Source organism: Amblyomma americanum, chromosome 5 (assembly GCF_052857255.1).
Source record: "Amblyomma americanum isolate KBUSLIRL-KWMA chromosome 5, ASM5285725v1, whole genome shotgun sequence".
In the NCBI taxonomy this organism is placed as follows: domain Eukaryota; kingdom Metazoa; phylum Arthropoda; class Arachnida; order Ixodida; family Ixodidae; genus Amblyomma; species Amblyomma americanum.
In genome coordinates, this window is record NC_135501.1 from 135,343,145 (window position 1) to 135,365,640 (window position 22,496).

The window sequence follows — 22,496 nt, forward strand, 5'->3', positions numbered from 1 at the left end:
ACTGTGGCGTCGATAAATGAATGTAGTAAAAGAACAACAGGTGCGCGTGCCGGTTCTGGCACAAATGGCTGCTGGATGATATCAAAGGCTGTTGTGAGTTAACTTCTGATGGCAGAGTCGCAGAAACTGAAACAACTCAAAGCTGTCTTGGCGAAAAAGGCAACAGCTGATTGGGTCAACTCGCTTCATCAATCCATCGGCGATGCCAGCGATATCGCCGTCACTTCAGCTACTTCAACTTCAAGCCGCTTCGTTGGCCCGGCGCAGCAGGTTGTTGTCACTTTCTGTGACGTAGTTTTGCCGCGTCTCGTTTAGAAACGAGCCCTCGTTTATGCATAGCTTGCGACGTCGCTGACCGTTTCTTTTGTTTTTCCTTTGCAGCAACGCAGCGGGTAAGTTATCAACGTGGTTTTCTTTGTTTATTACTCGTTTCAAAAGTTGCTAGATGTTTGTATTACCGCCGAGGCGTGCTGTTTGACGGGGCCGTATCGTTTTCGATATCGCAGCGTCTCAAAATTTGTCAATTCTGCACCACTGGGATGTATAAAGACAAGGGCTAACAGTATTTTTTTTCTGCACTCCCGTCTTTGTTTTGATCCGCTTTTGTCTTTCTTCGTTCCTTTATGGCGCGACGATTGCGAAGTCTCACCAGATAAAGCACCCACGAAATTAAGTGGGCAGCAAGTTGAGTAGCTTAGCGCGTGCAACTTTGCCTCGAAAAAATCTGAGGACGCTTAAGCTTCGCCTTTAAGAGTGGAACGCGACAGCGTGTTGCAGCACTGCCAGGGAGTCCACAGAACGCCATCGCCCGTTCGGCGCGACGCCTTGCCCGTTAGACAAATCGCTCTGCTAAATACGGTGAAATGGACACGCGAAGCGTCAAACCACGTAGAAGCGCTGCCAGGCGCCTGCCGGAACGTGCGGTACTCAAGTTGCAGTCGTAGTTCGTCGGCACATCGTTCTCGACAAACCCGATGCCACGAACGCCAGCATAGCTTCCGCACCAAACGAACGGGTAACAAGCCGCAAGCTTCGTGGTGAACGCGCCTTGGATATGGGCTGCGTGTTCCTCTCACCGCGTGATTCCTGCGTGTCCGCGCTGCCCGACTGCGCCCGAACAGCGCCGCCTCTATTTTCCGAACGAGACGAGCGGGAGGCGCTGCCGTCGCGCGCTATCTCTTGGGGCAGGCGTTCTTTGCGAGGAGGAGGAGGATTTTTCGCTCACGGCCAACGCCGACGACACCGGCTTTTTTGCGACACGACATGGGGCCCTTAGCGCGGTCGCGTTAAAGCAAGTCGTCTGAAGAAAGCCCAAGCCGCACTGCAGCTGTCACTTGTTGCACTCCATTTTGTTGCTGGTGGGGACACGTGCTGGCAGTGCGTGCCAGCTGTCATGTTTTATTGTTCAGATTTCTGAAACATCGTCTGAAGAAAGCCGAAGCCGCACTGCAGCTGTCACTTGTTGCACTCCATTTTGTTGCCGGTGGTGACACGTACTGGCGGTGCGTTTCAGCTGTCATGTTTTATTGTTCAGATTGTTTCAGAAACAGATAGTGATGTTTGTCCATCGCCAAATGAGATGTGATGTTTGCGGGAGATTCACTGTGAACAGGCCTAGTTTTTTTTGTTGGAACATTTCGCCGTTCGTGCTCGGACGTCATGTCGAATCAGCCATTATGGTCAAATGTTTAGGGGAATCCCCCAAGGTGGAGTAAATTTGTAATAAGGGAGTAATTACTCATTGCCATCCTCCCAAGCGACCGCTCCAGTGAAGCGGTGGTCTTGAGTTCGAACCCCGGACCAGGACAAATTTTTCTTTAACTACGAGGTTTCTGAGAAAGCAGTATAGCTTTCCTTTGTAGCCCTATGGCTGCACTTGGGTGGACGCCAATGAGTAATTACTCCCTTATTACAGCCAGTTATGCCCATGCTCGCAGGACTTTTCAGTGAATTAAAGGTGGTGAATTGTCAGTGGATGTTGTATTTGTTGAATATCAATCACTCACCATTTAACACTGGTCATGCTTATTTTATGCATTTATCAGCGATTTCGTAATGTGTCAATAATAAGAATGTTTGTTGGTTAGCCGTACACATTGTCCATTGTACCAGAGATATTTTGCAGGAAAAGAGAAGGGAGCCTGTGAATTGCTGTCCCATTCGCGTGTATTTCATCATCAACACCTGTAAAGCTGGGCAGCATTGTGATAAGCATGCAATGCTGTTGGTGGAAAACATCTACTCAAAATGCTAACAAGATCCTGCTTGTCACTGGTGCCACACCTCTCACTACTCCGCCAGGTTCTCGTGTGATGTTTTTTTTTTCATTAATAAGAATTCTCATCAGTATTTTTCATTCTCATTAAAGTGTCACACACTACTTGCCAGTCATTATCAGCCGTCTCCTTCTGAGAAACGTGTGAATTTTTCATGTTTATGGATTATCCCAAAATTCGAGCTTGGAACAGTGATTAAATATTGGTTTTGCAAAAAAAAAAAAATTGAGCAAAGTTGCTAGCAAGGCACTCTCCCTTTCCTAAACTTCCTAGCAATTTTTGTGTTGATAGGGGCGCTGACAGCCACAGCAGTCTGGGACCACAAGAGTTCAATCCTCAATTGGCATCAAATGCAACTGGATGCGACCAGTCATCATTAGCTTCGTTGACAGTACCAGACATGTCGCAGCCCTCGGATGCTAAGCCTTGTGGCCTGTCGAAGTTAGAGCGACTAAGAGCAGCGATCGGCTCCTCATCTTCTGTGCCACCCGTGTGTCACACCACGAGGGCCAAGCAGTGCAGCCTTTCAAAGCTGGATCGGCTCAAAGCCGTGCTGGAAGAGAGCAAGCGGAAAAACTCTGCTAGTCCGCAAGATGTGCCACCACCTCTGATCCGTGCGAGACAGCCTTTGATGTCCACACCACCTCCTTTGGTCCCCGCACCACCACCACTGACTCCAGCAACCTCGAGAGGGCCTGTCTGTGCAGAAGTAAGTTGTTTGCAAGTTGCCTTCATTTTGTGCTGATCACATTTCGTTCACTGTCTAGTCATTCCAGTAGGCTGCACAGCAAGTAGCAGGAACTGTAGCTGTGCTCTATATGAAGTTAACTTCATTGCATTATTTCGGCACAGTCCTTGACTATGAAGTCTGTCTGTTATCCTCATAGCAAAGCGCAATGTTAGATCATAGTTTCAAGCACCATCAACGGAAGCCTGGATTTCTGAGTGTGGATATCAGTCATCTCACCAAATTTCAAAGCTAGCTTAGAAGTTTCTGCACTTGTACTGCCAGGCTCGAGCAGTGTGCTAATGCAAAAATTTTGGGATTTGAGATTTCTATTGACAATGCAGTTCTACTAGTGCCATGGTGTAGTTTAAAAATTGGTCACTTTATTGGAGGATAGGGCTGTGGGCCAATTGTTAAGCCCAAAGAGCTGTGAAAAACATGATGGTTGTAGGTGACAGCAGAGCAGTGTTACCGCTTTACTTTGCCATTTTCCACAAAACATTGCAGTCCTTGGGACCTATTGTGATCACTGTGCATTGTTGTTAAAAACAAAGCTTGTTGTTCATCATTGCATTTGATGGATCAGCTGCACTTTCTTCTCAGTTTCGGTCCTTGCTTTTGCCATGTTCGTTTATAATATTACTTGTTTTGCATTTTCGTCATGTCTGCCTTGTACTGTGTACTCACTGCAGTATGAACACGGCTTCTGATTTTATGCTGCTTTGTGCTCTCTTCTTTTCATATTTTTATTGCTTTTGTCAGTTTTACCTCAGTCTTCTATTAATTGGAACTGACATCTTTTCTTAGATTGGTCTGACAACAAAATTTACCAAGCGGTTACTGCTCCAGCATGTCCTAAATACAATGTGTTTTCTGTTCAATTCATGCCGGAAGCATGCATACTTGTGACTGTAGTGTTATATTGGCTATGTGACACTTATAACCAGCCCTTTCCTGTCACATAGCTGCAACTAACGCGGCATGCCAGGAAATATTGACAGGCTTTGGCACATCGTGATAGCTAACTTGACACCACAGCTCAAGCATAAATGCCCTTTTGGTTCAGGCCTTGATTGGGCCTTTTAAGCGCCATCAGTGTCTTTGCATTCAGGTGCAGTTCAGCAATTTATTATTTCCACCTTATTTTTCAGCTCAACATCTTGTTTTACACCTTATTTGTCAACACACCAAACATTTCAGCTTTTGCATCTTAACTGTCGCCTGACATCCTCCAGCTTGCGTAGTGCTGCCATGTACTCAATTACAGATTCTCGAGCCAGTCGGTTGTCACTTGAACTTGGCTCGACGTCAACCTCAGATGGAAAATGATTTCAAAACGTCTTTAGAGCAGGCACGGTTTTAGCATAACATAGTTACCTCAGTGCAATGAATTGCCATTCCAGCAGACAAAATAAACAAATGGTTTGCCATACTGGCATGCGTGGGTTACAGAATGCTTTGGCAGTATCAGCCACACATAGACCTGATTGTCGCCAGTGTTCACTCATTTTGGCTGAGGCAACAAACTTTAACAGCGCGTGTATAGGTGCACCTAGACAATATCGTGGATGCTCTCTGCCAACAGACTTTTTTCATTGTGCCAGCCTGCGACACTTATAGAAGTTGACTGTGCTAACTCAGTTGTCAGTCACACCGTAAGGTGGCAGCACCAGTCTGCAGGGCTGCAGGAAACACCAGATGATGTGAACATTGCTGTAGTATATGTGCATCAAAACTGCCTACCTGTTGGCCCCTTTACAATGTGCTCCTTGGTGATCCAAAGCCAAATTTGTTAGCAAGAGCTGTTAGCTATGTGTACCTTGTGAACCATGCAAGTACGGATGTGAAGCATAATTTTGAACTGAGATATACCACACAGTGCTATTTCCGTGCGGGGCTTGGGTGCAGGTCACCAGAGTACATGTTTGTAGAGATCACTGTGTGCTATTTTTACTGGGTTAGCAGTGCAATTGAACCCAGATATATCATACTCTAAAGGGATTTGCACAATAATTTGATATATTGATTATTCGATATATAAAAACTGGCAACAAGTAAGCGTATCTGAAGCCTAGAAGTGAGAGTACATTGCACCCACTCTAATGACACGCTTCTTGCAGCGACATGACGCCTGCGAACAAGTTCGCACTGCACCGCTTTCTAAGCATTACTAGGCCGAACCTACTTCACATCGAAGTTTGGAACTAGCCATTGTTTTTTGTAAGGTGTCTAATACCCCTGTCACACGGGCACTTGTAAGGCCTTAGGAATTAAGGTCCTTTGCCCCAAAGGCGCGTGACGCGTATCTACATGGCAAAGCGTCGAGACCTTTGCGAAAAAGGTCCGTAGCCGCAAAGGCGGCCGTCAGCGGCATTAAAGTTGCTTAAAGGAGCAATCCAGACGGCAGTGCCAGCTAGCGAGCTCAAAAAATAAAAAATTGACGCAATTTTAGTTTTGAAAATGTGAAAAAATATCTAATTTATCTTATTTAATGGTTAATTTTACGTTACAGTGCACTTAACCATAGAGGAGGCTATGACTTAAGACATCTACACTGCTAAGAAAGGACTTCAACGCTTTTCAGCAGCTGCATCGACACACACGTGCTTGCGCTTCTCGGTTTGCTGTTTTTTCTTCGTTTGTTCTTCATGGCAATTACACACTTTGTTCTAGCGTCTTGCGGTTCGTCCATGATTACGGCAGCACGCTAACCAGGCACAACCTAATTTCTTTGAAATACGCACAAGGACATAAGAAACAAAGCATGCTTCTCACACACGAGGAGACGAACGGAAAAGTGCGCCTACCGTGGTCGGACCGGGAACGATGAAAAAAAAAAAGAAACTTGTTTCAAAATATCCATTTCTCACCGTCAGAACGCTCGTTTATAATCATGATATCTATTTTTTCAAACATACGATAAAGCACTCTTATCCTCTTAGCTGAAGTGCTACCATCTGCTTTAATTTCATAATGTTACTAGGGCTGCTTCACACACAATGGTGACTTTTGGCATTCACAGAGGCCGCGTTCTAGCTCCTTTGGATTTGCTGTGTAGCAGCGCTGCTGCACCTTTTCGGTTTTCCTCCTTTAGTGCAATAAGACAACTTTACGGCAAAGGCCGTGAAGAAGTCCTGTGTGGCAGGGGTATAATCCTGTTACCAGTGCATGATGAGTAGACTAATCACTCATTAAAATTAGGATACGTTTAGTTTCTGCATTGCCTTCAGCAGCGAAACACGCCATGCAAGGGCCGCTGCAAGGCTTAAGATAGGTAGGTTGGCTTCACCGCATTACAGCGATGTGGCATGGAAAATGAGTACAAGAAACCGGAGGCCATGCTGAACAGAACCACACCTTATGTTCACCTTGCCACACGGTTTCACAGCTCTGGCAATGCCAGCAGGTGCCCAAGGCCACATAGCTGACCTATCTGTGCATGTGGAAAGTGATTGAAGAGCGCCGTTAGAAGCGCTACTTGCAGGGGCGTGGCGTGTAGTTTGTTATATTGAACGACCAGCGAAATTCCAGTTCAATATACAGCGCCACTTTCCTATACTTTTGCTCAGTACAGTGGTGCTCCAACTGCGCCATTTGCGTCATTCTGATACATTTACATTTTGCTGCGCCAGTCTGCTCCAAAAGAGGCAAATTGATCAATATTGCGCCTTAGCTGCGCCAAAAAGAAGACTTGGTCACGGGAAAAAAAACTATTTTTGTAACCGTTCAGACATTCAGTTGGCAACGTACTAAAGCGTTTCCGCAGTTGGCAACCCAGAGCGCTGGTGGGCTGGCTTGTGGTAGAATTTATCAGCCAGCTCATTCGCGTACATGGAGGAAGGTAAGAACTCTGGAGCGGCGGTTAAGTCACATTGTTTGAAGCTGTCTTTCCCTACTTGGCCGCCGTCTCAGCGCACTTGCGCATGCGCAGCAGGCATTGCAGCAGATGACTCCGCTGCCCCTAGTGTTGGCTGCGCCATCGGCCAAAGACTCGGCAGTAGTCCTTGCGAAAGCGTGTGACTTTCGTCACATTTTTTTAGTATGCAGCTCAGATAGCGAGGGCCTTTCTCGAGTTTTCATTCCTTCATGTTCTCGCATCATGTCGGGTGCATCATGTTGGTCAACCCTGAAGAGGGCCGAAGAAGTATCTTCTGTGTTGAACAAAAGATTGGAGCAGGTCCAACGAGGTCAAGCTTTGTTGAAACAAGGGAATTCCGGCATTACTGATTCACTTCATGAGCTTGATGAATTTGTAAAAAATTCCAAGAAGCATTGAGATAGTGCCGACAAGAAAAAAAAATGGTTCTAGTGAACATGTCCTTCAGACTTTTAGTGAAGCACGTTTGGCTGAACTTGCATGCAGGACAGTGCCAGCATTAATAAAATGTTTTGTCTGTTTTTTTTTTTTGTGAACACCTTTCTTCTGTTTATTTTTTCTTGCTAGCTACACATGGCTGAACATGATCTCATTAGTAACAAACTCTTCTGGGTGACTCCTTTATTCGGTTCATGCTGCTCCCGGCTTGCTCCACAATTATTGTTCTGATACAAAGATGCTCCAGAATGAACATTTTTCTGCTCAAGGGGCAATCTGAGTATTCGATATAACTAATATTCAAAATATGTGGGTTCGATATATCCTGGCTGGACTGTATAGTCCTCTTCGGCCAAAAAGTTAGCCATGGTTTAACTCTCTTATACCTAATGAGACGAGTGGAAACCGAGACGCGCTGCACTTGCGGTCAGAGCAGCGGTGAGGCGAGCGGCGCAGCTGTGGTGAGTAATGTGGTACGGCGTCATGCCGCGCCTCCGGTTTAGAGGGCTCAGCGTGACGCCAGTCACCTTTGAAAGTTGCGGCTCAGAGAGTAAGAGCTTCCACTCTTAAAAGCCATGTTGTGTGTGTTATTGTATGTGAACTCACCACATCCCAGTTACCGTAGCTGATCGGAGATGTCCTGATCTGCTCTGATCCGCTGGTTAGGATCGCCTGTGCATTTTTGTCATAGGCAATAAATCTTTACAAAGAGAAAATGATGTCATTCCTGATCAGGTTGCACCTGACTGCACGAGCCCAGTGGCTAATCAAACCTGTGATAAAAGGGACAGTGTTCAAGAGCCTGTGGTACACACTGCGGCAACACAGCCCTTCGAGAAACGCAAGGTGAGGCTTTATGAAACTTTCATCTGTGTAGTCTGTGCACCTTTCTGGGCTCGGGTACAACTCTAGAATGATGCAGCAGATTCCCCCCAAAGGAGATCCAACCAATGGCACCAACCTATTGTCATGACATCAAGGTCAACAGCCTGATCTTCTATTCAAGAGATGAGTCCTTTTGTTGCTAGACAAACATCAGCATACCCAGAAATGGCCACAAAAATCAATTTTTTTACTAGCAGCAAAATTTGGGATGAGTTGTCCTCAATTCCCCTTTAATGTCGGCCGTGTGGAGGATAGCTTGTTGTTGCTTTTGTTCTTTTTGCCGGGAAGAGAACCACATGGTGCAGTGTCAGAGTCGCAACGCTGGGTCAAGCACATTACCCATTTACTTTGCATAGCCATGTCAGAGTCGCAACTCTGGCTATGCAAATGGCTATTGCAAAGTAAATGGGTAATGTGCTTGACCCAGCGTTGAGACTCTGACACTGCACCCCATATGGTTTCAGAGTCGCAAAGCTCGGTCAAGCACATTACCCATTTACTTTGCACAGCCATTAATAATGGCTAGATAACCAGCAGAACAAACAGGATGCTCTCAGTAATGGTGACATTAGCAGGAATGCCCATGTGCTTATCAGGAAGCTATCTATCCGGAACAAATGGCACTGAGTTGATAGGTCAGTGTCAACTGGTTTGTTCTTTTTCCTTTGCGCAATGCAGCCTTCTCGTCTAACGTGCTTTTGGCTAATCTTAGTAATGCACAAGGAAAAAATTAATGTAGCTCTAATAAAGCTGCAGTGGCCAGTTATTTTTTTTAACAACTTTAAATCATCCACACACACAAGGTGTTACACTCATCGCAGTGGCTAAGTGGTTATGGCGCTCGACTACTGATCTGGAGTACCTGGGGCCCTCCACTATGGCACCTCTTTCTTCCTTTCTTCTCTTAGTACCTCCTATGTCCCTTCCCTTAGAACGCGGTTCAGGGGATATGTGAGACAGATACTGCGCCATTCCCTTTCCCCAAAAACCAATCTTCATTTTTTACAGGGCATTACGAAATCACTTTAAATTTGTTCCCTGCATGAATCTGTCCATGTCAGTACATTTTATTTGATCACGCAATATTGTATGTCATGATACTGTGTCAGATATGTGTGGGTAGCTTAAGCCATTCGTATTTTATAAAACTTTCATGGGTGTGTGTTCATGCATGCATGCATCGATGGCTTTAGACAGTGATAGGAGGGAGATCTTCTCATTGTGTGAAGCTTCTAAAGTAATGGTTTGCAAGTGGGAGTTCGTGGAATCCTTGGGTTCTTCCAATGCTCCCGCCGTCCTTGATACTTTTTTTCTTTATCAAGGCACTTTTAAAATCGTAGCTGCATGACAAGACACGATGGTGCCCTCTGTGTGCTTGTTTGTATACACCGTTTCAGTCAAATCGTGCCTGTCCAGTGATGTGGTATCTTCCGAGAGCTGCCGTTCAAAAGCCTATTGTTGCAGGGCAGTCACACAGTGCAGTGTATGAACTAGCGTAGTATATTAGCTTTATCATTCTACACCAGCAAAACAAAGCTAATCTATGGTCACAATTAGTTGCATCACCTGTCTTTCATTTTTGTTTTCTCTCAAGTATTTATTCTACCACACTGTTTTTGTTTATCAATCCCATTGTGTGGGCCTCAAGGCATCCCAGACTATCGCTTCTCAGTGTTGTAACAGGATTTCCGTGGCGCAGTTCGACTACTGCACAAACTACAGGCCCTGCATGCTGCCGGACCCTTTCTAAATGCGCTCAGAGTTTGGGAGTAAATGTGGCAATTGCTTGAATCTTATGCTCTATGATGAACGAGTCACTGTTGGCTTTGCTTTATCACAACCAAAAACTGCCATGTTTAGCTGCTTACCAGAGGACATGTTATTCAGGTAAACCTGAATCGTATGGGACTCTTGGAGGCTTGGGCAAGGGTTCTCAGTATGCTTAGCTTTGGCCAACCCCAGTGGGTTCCTAAAGGCACTGAGAAACCCCATTGTGTCTTGGCTTTGTTTGCTGTAAAACACTTGACATATGGTCAGTCGCAAAATAAAGGAGGTGGTGACCGGGAGCTCAAAAAGCACTCCAACCAATCCAAGGGTTCCAGGAACCCATTTAAAAAAAAACCCTGGACTTCAGTGTGAGTGTTTTGAAGAATATGCCACCTGCAGCTGTGTGTGGTCTAGGGAGACCTGGGCGTATTGTACTTTTGGAGAGAGTGAAGTGGGCAAGGCAGGGTGAGTTGGGGTTGCGGTATAACCTTTGCTGTTGCCTCTTTGCCTTTGATGAGGGACACCTAAACGTGTAGGATTTTTTTTTATTTGCATCTTTGCGATTGACTCCGTGGCCTTCATTTTTTAATTTGTTTCTGTTTCTCACTTTGCTAACTGTGCACAGCGACTCAAGGAACTGCTTGAGAAGCAGGCACACAAGAAAACAGCTTCACGGTCAAAGTACCTGTCGACTCCGCCTCCCCTGGAACGAGTTTCAGGCCAAGATGACAAGGTAAAAAAATTGGAGGGGACACTTAAGCTCCGCCTGAAGGGTGCGATGTGATAGCGTAATATGTTAATGCCAACATATGCAGAAGGTCATTCTCTATGTTACATTCATAGATTCCTGGGAGTGCTCATACCCCTCCTGGTGCAGTGGTGCAGGGGTTAAGCGATGCACCACTGCCCTGCAATGGCAGGTGCTCCCAGCAATGGACCTTGTGCGGCCCAAGGTGATATTCTCGTGTGAGCAGTCATGAATTTAACTGCCACCTACCATAGTGAACAGTTTGCTCACCATCCAGTGGGTAGGTTGTGATGGTGCCACAAGGTCACATGACCTAGGTGGTTCACCTGCTCCACCTGCGTGAGTCATGTTCGTGATTTTTCTCTCACAAGTGGCGACACCGGATCTTTTGGACAACTGGGACAACTGAGCTTTTAGCACTGTTGCTTTAATACCTATACATGCGCTCTCGATCCTGCTTTCAAGCTAGGTATTCCTCTTTAAGGATTGTTATTTCTTGATACGTGCCGCCTGCTGCTTCTCCCTGATTGACAGGACTAATTTGCTGTCTCAAAGTGATTTATGCTGAATAACAGTTCTCACTCAATGGTATCCTTTCGAAGAGAATATATTTAGATGGATTTACTTAGAATACACCTGTACGGCATTTATTGGCCACAGCGGCTTAGTAGCTGTGGCATTCAATTGCTGAGCCCGAGGACACAGGATCAAGTCTTACCTGCAGTGGCCACATTTTCATGCAGGCAAAATGCAAAAATACTCATGCTCTGTGTGATGTCAGTGCATAGTAAAGAACGCAGGTGGTCTAAATTAATAGCAGCCCTCCACAAAGGCATCCCTTATGGACCATGTGTAGCCTTGGGGTGTTAACCCCAACATAACTGGTTGGCATTTAAGTAGGTGCAAATATCAGGCACTTGGAAGCAGTGGGAGTGTTTACAGAAATGTCAGTGTTGTGTTCAGAGTGCTGTATAGCGCTGCCTCTACACTTGACCCCTTCCTTAACTCTACTACTTTGCATCTGTTATTTTGTTTGAAGTACTACACTCCATCTTGCAGTCATGGCATGCAGTCCTAATGCCCTCAAAGGCAGTCTCTCATTCACATCATCTTGCTTGTTTAACTTTCTGATGAAAGAATGAAATTCCCAGGGTCATTTTTTTGTGTGTGTGTGAATTTAGGCTGGGCTGTGCATTTGGGAGGGGGCATCAGTGTTATTGCAGCAAGAGTTGGCTGGCTAGTTACCCAGTTTGACACGTAATGAGCTCTTTTCCTAATGACATTGGTAAAGGGGTTGTGCTGGAGCATTTATTCACTGCTCATTAAGCAATGTATGTACTCGTGAGTGGCTGCACCCCCAACTTGGCAGCCGGTAATTTGGAAGTCGGGGGGGGGGGGGGGGGGGGGGGGGGGGGGAAGAATTGTTTCATGTGTTTTTAATTTTACCTGCACAGTAGGTTCGGCTGGGAGCAACTGCTTGCGACACTCCGTACGACCACAGACACGTCGCATGCACCGGACTCTGGATCCATGAACACACGCCACCCCAGCGCTGCTAACTCGTGTCTTGTGTACTCGGCATTTGCACCAAAAAACAAAACGTTATGCTGCACAAAAGCCAGAATGTGGTGCGCCCACGCTAGCAGCTCATTTCGTTATGATGACGCATCGCCCGCCAGGCTTGGGTGCCAGCGGAATATGCACCAAGTAGCGTGCTCTTCACCCGGTGTCATTACGCCTAGCATATTTTGCAACCGCAGCAAAAGTGCTTTATAGTCAGGTTGAAACTTGTTACTAGTTTACCACCACACGATAACCTCACATTTAAATGGAGATATGATTGATTTTCGTCAGGCCTTCAACACTGAAACACGGAAAAACACATCAGGCAAAGGCCAGCCAACACATACGGCCACAGATCGCATACATGGAGCGCTGCTCCTACCATCGGCCAAGCCATCATTGCTGCCAGCTGTGTGCCGGATCTTCGGAAGACCCTAATAACTTATGATCAAGTGACCACTTAACTAACCTCGCAACCTATTTTACTTTAAGCGGTTAATTCACGCCAGGACACTGTGGTATTAACGGTAATCACCGGGCCGATGCGGCTGCGCGTTCTGCTCACAATGACGGACTTCCAGTGAGGATACCAATATCAAGACCCGACGCTGTGTGTGGGCTTCGTCCTTTGGCGCTGGAGCTCACACTTTCAGCGTGGAACACGGGAGAATTTTGCAACCTCCGCCTCAAGGCACTGGACCCTGGACTGCGCCTTCGTCTTCCACGTAACTTATGTTGAATTCCAACGGCAGATCGAGAGCGCTCCACCGGATCACAAACGGAGCGCGTAGTTCAGGCGGAGATCACTCCCTCCCATTTTGCCAATGGAATGCATGCGCTCCTGTGGGGGCACTTCAGCGCAAGAATAGCTCTAAGTTCAGGCAACATGGCGGCGCCCATCGAAGCGCGGCCTCTTGCTTCACCAGCGATTCGTCCTTGTCGCCACTCTGTCTCTCACGTTCACGGCAAACAAAAGGCGCACGAAGCTTTCGCTTTGTGTGACGATGCCCACACCACAAAATTCCAGTGATGAAACGCGCAAAATTTTCAGATTGCTTGCTTATTTACAGAGCTGCTAGGCTTAGAGAGTACGCATCATCTGACGTCATAAAGCGCGGGAGGTTCAAACAAGTCACCGATTTTGGTCTAAAAAGCGGTCACAAAGAATTGACCGCGGTGGAATTGACAACCTGTTAAGAAAATTTTTTGTTTTAACTTGTGCGGACATGAACAAAACGAAAAATAATTACATTTGGGAGGATTCAATTTAAAAAAAAGTCATAAATACTGCTTGTACGTTGCCCGGATCACCGCGTAGCGACGACAGGAAGGATGCAGCCGGTCATGACCGGAAGCAGACGCGGGAAAGTAAAACGTCGCGCGGGGTTCCGGTCAAATCTGCCGATTTTGGCGGAGCAAATATCGCTGCTCCACGGAGCGATCCGGGATCGACGTCTGATCCCGATCTGCCATTGGAACAGACAACTCGCACTCCCATTTTGCCATTGGAATACGATTGCTCCCAACAGAGCAGAAAAACTTGATCCGGATCTGCCATTGGAATTCAACATTAGTATGTCGCAAAGCAACATTGTTATGCCGTTTAAGGATCGGTGTTGCTTTTACCTACAACTATGCTTTCCGGATGGGGATGGCCGACAGTCCTGCCTGTGAAAGCTGTGGTTGTGAGGAGGCCATCGCTCATCTTCTCTGTGAGTGCCCTGCATTTGCGAGTGCAAGACATACACTGTGTTGTGCCCTGGACCGCCTCGATCCTCGCCCATTAACAGAGCAAAAGATCCTCGGTCCGTGGCCACAGGAGTCGACTGCCCTCAAGGCATACAAGGCACTCTTTGCCTACTTGAGAGCGACTGGATTGAGTGACAAATTGTGACAGCGTTGTGCGTGTGTGTGTGTTGTGCCTTTTTGCCCTTCTCTCTTCCTCCTTTTAGTCCCCTAATTCCTCTTCCCCAGTGCAGGGTAGCCAACCGGAACCCCTTTCTGGTTAACATCCCTGCCTTTCCGTCCTCCTCTTTATCTATCTATCTATATTTGAAGGATTCACCGGTGCTGCCCTAATTTGTCATAGAAACATGTGTCTCTGCACGACAGGGGGCACCTAATTGGGGCTCTGCTGTAGTCAGAAAGGTTTAACGCAAAAATGGCAGTCTCATGTGGAGGCTACACCCTGTCAAAACCGCAAAAAAGAAAAAGTGCAGCCCCTACACAAGCATATACAGTAGTTTTAACACTTACTTTGATTGTTGCAACGTTTTTTGCACTCAAGGTCGTCAAAGACGCCCCTGTGCCTTTGGCCTGCTCCGAGGACCAGTCGGAGTGTAACGAGTTCAGTGGACACCTTTCACCAGCAAGGCTGCCTCTCGGGACGCGGGTTCCTGTCGTGTTTCTGAGCATTGGAGACAAGAAGGACGTGAGTTGAACTTCCATCAGTTGTGCACATCTGATCTGGCTACATTACACACCGCCGTCAGCCTTGGCAAAGTGTGCATTTTGTCTTCACTGGCTGGTTTCAAGGCCTGAAATGCGTATACGAGGCATTCTGCGGGTTTCCAGGAATGAAGTTAGCGGCACTGGTTTAAGCTGACTAGAGTAGTCAAAATTATGTCCTCAAAGCTATCAAGCAGTGGTAAAGATAAGCGTTTGAGCTGACAGCCTATACAGGAGAATTTCGATGCATTTGTCTTATGAGCCTCGGATGCCAGTGGGGGCCACGGTTGCAGTGTAGCATTGACATTATACCTGATGTGCTTTACTCTTTTGCATGGGTACAATACACATTGGGGCTACGACACAAACTAACATTGTGTAATGCAGCCTTAACTGTGGGCTCACACTGAGAACAAAGATTCACAAGCAACATTTATTGTTGTGAAGAATAGTCTGGATACTGCGAGAGCAGAGTCCAGAATGTGTGGATATGGCTGCCACAGCGCGTGGCGTCAAGACCTGCACATTTTTATGTATGCACATGCAGTCATGCTTTAAAAAGAAAATTTGGAGGGCAAGTTTAATTACAAGCATCTACGTGGCTACAATACCAGAGCACCTAAGTGAAGGTCAGAAGCGACGTTACTTGAACTTGACACCTACAAAACTTGCACCTTGTATCTCAATGAGCAGTTTCTTCTAGCAGATACGACCATTGTATGCGAGTGATATCGGTTGAAGGGATCAGCATCTGACCAAAATGTGTTGCGAGATTACGGTGGAAGTGAAAAGACCATTCCTCATTTTGGTAGAACCAGGCATGATATTGCTGCTTGAGTGAGGAATTCAATTGTTGATTCAGCATAGAAATTTCCGTAAGAAGAGTTAAAGCAATGTTCTCTCGTGCACCTATGTTGCTGTGTCCCACCAACATGGTCGTGTATCGGTATGCATGACCTAAGCATTGTTGAGCAGTATGTGTTTTCTTCTGTGAAGTGTTTGATGTATTGTAATAGGTTATATGCTCTCTCAAGGGCGCCTTCTTGTGTGCAGAAAGTGCACAGGGAATTCGCTTTGACAAGTCCCACAGCGGAACAGAGGCAGCTGCTGAAGGGGGGAAGAGGGTCTTAGAGAAAAATTATTTTAATATTGGACTTAGCAAAATGAAAACTTCAGCTATTATGTATTTTAGTGTGCTGATTTCAAATATGTTGTCCATTTTTGTGTATATTATGTCGTTTCTTATTAATTCAAGAATTTCGGTAAAATTATTCTGACAACATTTTGAAACAATTGGCTACTCAGATCCAAGTAATTTTTATCCCAGTGGATTCTACTATTATTAATGCTTGCAATAAGGGTACTTTCGTTGTTCTAGCCCTTCTGCAACCAAAGTTACAATGTTTTGAATTTCACATAAAAGTGGCAAGGAAAAAGGTGATTTTTCTTTATGCTGTTTAATATCTTCACATTTTATTAAGAGTGCTCTTAATGGCTTTATTGCGAGCTCCAATCATTCAGCTTTCAAATAAAACAAGAATGGTGAAAATCGCGCGAACCAAAGCCGGGAAAAGCTTGGTCAGCAGTGTGTAGGGTGGTGCAGAAAATGAAACTGAGAAAAATGCAAAAAACATTCTGAAGCTGTGTAAGCACATTACAGTGCTTAATTTTTCTAAAACAGACAGCATAGAAGGCGCATAGGGAATAGTCTGAATCACAGTTTTGCCGTTGCCGCCGCTTAGGAACATGAAAAAATGATTTCGAGGGTGCATGCTGTATTATGAAGCAGTCTGTCAATCGCCACCAAATCTACGACCACATCGGTAGCTCCGCAGGCAATGGCGGGTTGGCGCCTACGTGCTCATTCGTGACCGTCCACATCTTGCGCTAGGTTGCAGAAATTGCTGCCAAACTGGCGATTTTATCATTGGCGTGCTTCGCAATCCTCGTGATCAGCGCTGAGCAGAAATGTGTCTACTCTGACCGGCTGCTGCCAATCTCGTCCGAGCCCACGATTTGCTCCGTGTCGAAGGCGGACGCCGAAGCTGGCAAAGAACTGCTTATCACGACCGCCGAATTGCACTCCTGTGTCTCTTTATTCCCTCTTCCGGTCACTGCTTGCGAAGTAAAACTATCCTCCGGCTCTCCGTCGTCCACTGCAACCGCGATATGCACGGCGCTGGGAACGAACGCCGGAACAGCTGTCAAGGTCGCGCCATCCGCCGGTCCACGCTCTGCGCTCAGGCACTCCGCTGCTGCTGGTTGACATCACTGCTGACGAACTTGCGTCTTCCGCTTGCTTTCTGCGGCCTTTTTTACGTTTTTTCCCAAAATTATGCGCGCTGCAAACTTCCGGTACGGTTTCAGCGTTAAAAAAAATGGCACCGGCCAATGAGGCGCTTGAATTTCACCACGTGTTGTTCAACAGCCAATAGCATTGCCGCATTTTATATTTTGTTTTCCATCTTTTCTCGGTGACCAATCGCAGTAGACCTTTCGTTCTGCCGTGAAAGGAATACGTTCTAAGAGGATTCTGGTGTGGGCTATTTGGTGCATGCTTTCTACGACACAGATTGACACAGCGCAACGGAACAAGGACGAGATGAAAGAGCGCCCGTCCTGTGTTTCGTGTTTCTTCTCGTCCTCGTTCCGTTGCGCTGTGTCAGTCTTTGTCGGGAAAGAAAGCTGAGGCGTTGCTCTTTCAAACGAGACCAAAGTCACCTAGCTGCGCCGGCTACTTTTGACGCGACACGCGACGCAAAATGGGCATTTTCTAACCGATTTTCGTGAGCTCTGTTGTCAAAATTTGATCTTTGCGTGTCGATTTCTCGTAAACTACGCGGTATTCAGCCATGAAACTTGAAATTAAGATGGAAAATGATGAGACATATCCAACTATGACCAAATTGAAAAGTTGATTATTTCGCGATTTTTTGGACCCGAAGACCCGCGTACCCCCTGAAGTGTGAGGTTTGCATGCATGCGTAAGGAGGTGCATAAGAGTGCGTGTACTGTATATTCTCAATGATGCGAATCTGACGGGGCTCACGAAAGATATTTTTGTCATGCAGTACAAACAAAATTTATATGCAGAAGCATGGGAAATGGATTCACACAGATCTTTTTATGGCTGACGGAATTTTTTTACGACTACGATCGTGATGTCGGCGAGATGCAAGCCATGTGCCACCACTTACTGCTCACATTTTGGGCCGCACAGCTGGCAGTTGTGGCATCAGCGATGTGTGGGCAGTGCTTAATGCTTGCGGGCACAGTTGTGGCTGGTGCATTCGTATCATGTAGTGGCATGGGAGAGTGTTTCGAACTTCTGAAATGCACATGGCGCACAATGCACTGCGGCCAGGGAATTTTACGCATTCATATCAACAGTTGTCATACCTTCGAGATTGTACTGTATTAGCATAGAAATAATGCAGCAGCTCGTAAATTCATAAAAGCAAGTGCATCTGGTGTCCAACAGTGTTTCTTGTAAAAAAATTTTATGCTCTTTTAACACCACTGTTCAGCGATCAGGCACTTTGGTTATCAAACTTCTTCTTGCAGCAGAAAAAACTAAGGCCCTTGAAAAGCAGGTGCTGGTCCCTTTGGCAGCTGTTTCATTTTTCTTACTTTTTCTTTCTTTTCTTTTTTGCAACAGGTGCTGTTTGTGCAAGAGCTGTTGGCTCAAAGTTACCTGGTCAAGATGATGAAACAGATGAATCTAGAGGTCCCTGAATTTAAACCTGTCGTGGATTGCTCCCCGGGTACCTTCGTTGCGATGCTTCGTGAAGAAGATTCGACCTGGTACCGTGGAGTGATCTGCCCTCCTCGAAAGAACTGCGAGAAAGACACTGCACCAAAAAATGACGACGGGTAAGGAACAGGGGACAAGCAATCGAAGGCATTCTTGGCGGAAACTGCCATGCTGTCTGACTGTTTCGTAAGAACATTCCTTAGAAGCTTGCTGAAACTGCAAAGGAAGTGACATGGGAAGGTGACATTGGATTGCACTTACACAATTGTAAGTCGACCTAGTTTTCAAAATTTAAAAATCCGAGATGGGGGAGAGGGAGGGGGGGGGGGGGGGGGGGGGGTTGACTTAAAATCGAGACCAAAGCATCGGACCATAAATAAAGGTGAGACAAACGAGATATCAGACATGCTACAGCGTGGTTGCATTTTTGCTGCGCGGCTCCGTCACATCGCTATTGGTGCTGGCCTTTGAGCGACTGCTATGTAAACATGCAGAACCGGCATCCCCATCCTGCATGCGGTGGCCTATGGTGGCTGTCGATAAAGCAGCTAACCAGCACCGGCCCACTCCCCAAACTTGGCCGCAGATTGCGGTTGCAGATAAGCGGCACAGGCCCGATAACGCATTCGTATTCTACTCTTAATAGGCTTCCTCCAAGTTTTCTTTTTTTTTTTGTTTACTTTCAACCCCGCACTTAGCGCTCAAGGGAGTCTTGATAGTTGATGGAAGGGCCACTGTTCCAATCGAGGCGGCACTGCCACTCGGAACTGCAGCGGCACCGGGGAGTGTCAGTAGCCGACAGAAGAGCCGACGGCGCTCACGCGTAGTTTCTCTTTGGCTCTGACGCATTTGACTACCGTCGGCCGCGTTTCACAAGCTTTTAATGTAGTGCTTCGTCATTTGTGCTCTGGGTCCGGTAAGCGACGGGCGCTCGTTCACGGCTACATTCAATATGGCTGTCATTCTTTGTGCTGAAGAAACGAACCACTGCACGCCGGGTCACAAGTTCGATGTTTGCAACGGGTGATGCAGGTGTGGCAGATTCAGCAAGGCAAAATTTTCAGCTGTTCCTCATGATGTTGTGATGTTGCTGTTTGTGAAGTGTGGGATTTCTCTGCATGGCTATGTTAGAACAACGAGCTGTGGGACCGCAGTAGCGATCACAATGGCAGCGCTAGTGAGGACGATGGTGCAAGTGTGGACGAGGAGTCCAGTGACTAATACATTTTCGTTTTGGATTGTGCCCACACGCGACAGCCGATAGCGGCTGGCACTAAGCGGAGGCTGCAGGATAGTGCTATCGCATTCTTTCATTAAAGGCCAAAAGTAAACGACCTCCAAGTTTGTTTGTTTGTTTTTTCTGAAATGTGATGTGGGGGGGGGGGGGGGGGGGGGTCGACTTACAACCGTGTAAATGCGGTATAGCAGTGTCACCGCATTTGTGCTCAATGTGACAAGAGACTGGACACTCGTATTCATAGACTCCTTCATCTTACTGCGGAACTGATGAAAGCACTGAGCCAGATAACGATGCATGTAGCATCTAATGAGCATTTTTGCAGAAAACTGTCTCACTCCTGTGCCACGGCAGCACTTGAGCAAAGGAGGACAAGCATTGAGCATGTGGCTGTGCAAGAAACTGGTGAAAGACAGCGAAACCTTAACACCATAGTGTAAGCCACATGGGAAATTGCCCAAGTATAATATTCTCTCTTGTTGTCACTGTGTTCTTTGTGAGCCAGCAAAGTCAGAAGTGAATGGAACAAATATTTCGCCTCTGTGTGAGCCTCGTAGTGCTGCATTTATGCACCGGGGTAGCACTGACGGTTTGCTTGATTTGTTTGTTTATTTTATCTTATTGCATTTTGATCCTTTGGGTTGAACAGATCATCAGGAGACAAGCTGAAAGTGCTGCTCATCGACTATGGCCGCGTGGCACATGTGTCTGCCGCAAGCCTGCTCTCCCTGCCTGCATTTTTCCAACGGCTCCCTGCCTTTGCTATTCCGGTGACCCTGCATGGTCTGCCCCTGATCCACCTGCCCAAGGACTTTTCGTTCTGCGGGGAATTGTTCGACGCCGAAGTCGTGATCAACAGCGAACTATGCCAGTCAGTGAGGTTGTACATTCGAAATGACAACCTGTGTCTCAACGACACTCTCGCACTGTATGCGGAGTCTGAGTGATGACCTGTACAGGTACATAGGCAGGCTTAAGGTGCTTGGGAGTGACATGTGGTGCTTGCATCTACAACAAATTCCATGGGTGGACTGAGGGTTGTTAACTTTTTGCCAATTGAGAGTATCTGCTCAACTAAGTGCTAGGTTGCTTGTGTCATTGTTTCTCCAGAACAACTGACATCAGGCACGTAGCAAGGCGAATTCGCCGTTTTGTTGTGCTCGCTGGTTTTAGTCACATTTCCATTCTTTTATGTCGTATATTTTTGCAGCTTGGAAATGAGTCATCGACTAGACTATATAGGTACATTTTACACATTCTTTTTTTTCATAGGTTCATTTTTGCACAGGGTTGCAAGAAATTCAACAGATGGCATGAAACGTCTTTATCGCACCCCAAAGGCACCACCATGCCTTTATGGAAGGGCTTTTTTTTTTATTAACTTAGGGGTGGTTCTTATCATATGCATCAGTTTAGAGTCATCTTGTGCCAGTCGTGTGCAAATTTTTTCTTTTTTTCTATATTAATAAGCCTTCAGTGTGCTATTGAATGTGTTCTGATTGGCCACTGACAAGCTTTTCTTGGCACAGAAGATGATGAAAGATATATATAAGTTGTTTGTGAAGTAATATAAAGTATAAAGTGCAATGTGTGTGCATGTTTTAGTCAAACTGCATCTGTTTTATGGGTTCTTTTTTTTAGGTATATGTCCCATCTGTTACAACGCATTCCTTTATTAATGTGACCTATATGCTACGCATTAATTCATCACATTCTTTTATACAGTTATATGACATGATTTATCAGTCACTTCTTATTGGTATCTATTGGCCGAGCAGCAGATTTTAGCATATAATAAATGAGTGTGTTCCCTTCTGGGTATATTTCTTTCGTGCTGTTTGTCATACTACTATGGAGAGCTGAACTGTTCTGCATATTATGGCACAACTTTGGTCCTATTGGCCATGTTGTGAAATATCCGGTCTCTGTTGTTTTAAGCGACCAATCTCGAGCTGATAAAGCGCGACGTATAATTCACTGAATATTAAATGTTCGATTTAACTGTCAAAACTTCTTCCTCATGGACAACGAAAGTCAGTGTTGATAGACAATGGCGGAAAATTTTTAGAATGAGCACATCATATTCATGTGTCTGATAACATCCCTTGTCCAATACAAGCTGTGCTCTGTTTGCACTGAGTCACATGCGTTGTACTGGGAGCTTAATTAAGGAGGCAATGTGCAGAATTTGGTGAAGATAAGGCAAGCATTGAGCTATGGATCCAAAGGAATAGCGTTCCCTACAACTTTCCGTACAGCTGATGCTGTTCTAAATGCCATATAAAATTGCTCTTGCGCACCGTGCAACAGTTCTGCCAGCAGAGTTTCATTGCAGGTTACCATATTTACTCGTATAATTTGTGCACTTTTTTTCTTTAAATTAAGGCCTCAAATATGGGAAGTGCAAATTGCACAAAAAATTTCTGCACACGTTCTGGGAAACTCTACAAAGGTCATAACGTGTAATATGTACTGTATATTGCCAACTATACGTAAACCCACCCCCTTGCTTGCAAAAAAACAACAACAAAACATTGACTCCAAATGTTGGATGCATACCCCATCCCGCCGTGCCCCACGTTATGTAGTTCCCCATGGGATGGCATGATGATGCATGTGCAGCTCAAAGCAATAAACTATCAACAATACAATCTCGAAGCCATCAGTGGGAGGCCAAGGAGATAATGGGCGATAGAACGGCACCTTCTTAGCGGCACGGCTGACTAGCTGCAAACCGAACAGCAAAGGTTTGGTAGTTTCGCATTTGGGTACGCGC

At 46.1% G+C, this 22,496-nt stretch overlaps 1 protein-coding gene across 1 annotated transcript; it reads left to right on the forward strand.

Annotated features, from left to right (window-relative positions):
• The first annotated feature begins 29 nt into the window (after positions 1 to 29).
• LOC144132708 (uncharacterized) lies at positions 30 to 21,543 on the forward strand. Its single transcript, XM_077665303.1, has 8 exons — positions 30 to 270; positions 382 to 392; positions 2,568 to 2,985; positions 8,054 to 8,164; positions 10,596 to 10,703; positions 14,569 to 14,712; positions 18,388 to 18,602; positions 20,370 to 21,543. The coding sequence occupies exons 1-8, from the start codon at positions 109 to 111 to the stop codon at positions 20,665 to 20,667; spliced, it is 1,467 nt and encodes a 488-aa protein (XP_077521429.1). The 5' UTR covers positions 30 to 108; the 3' UTR covers positions 20,668 to 21,543.
• The last annotated feature ends 953 nt before the right edge of the window (positions 21,544 to 22,496 follow it).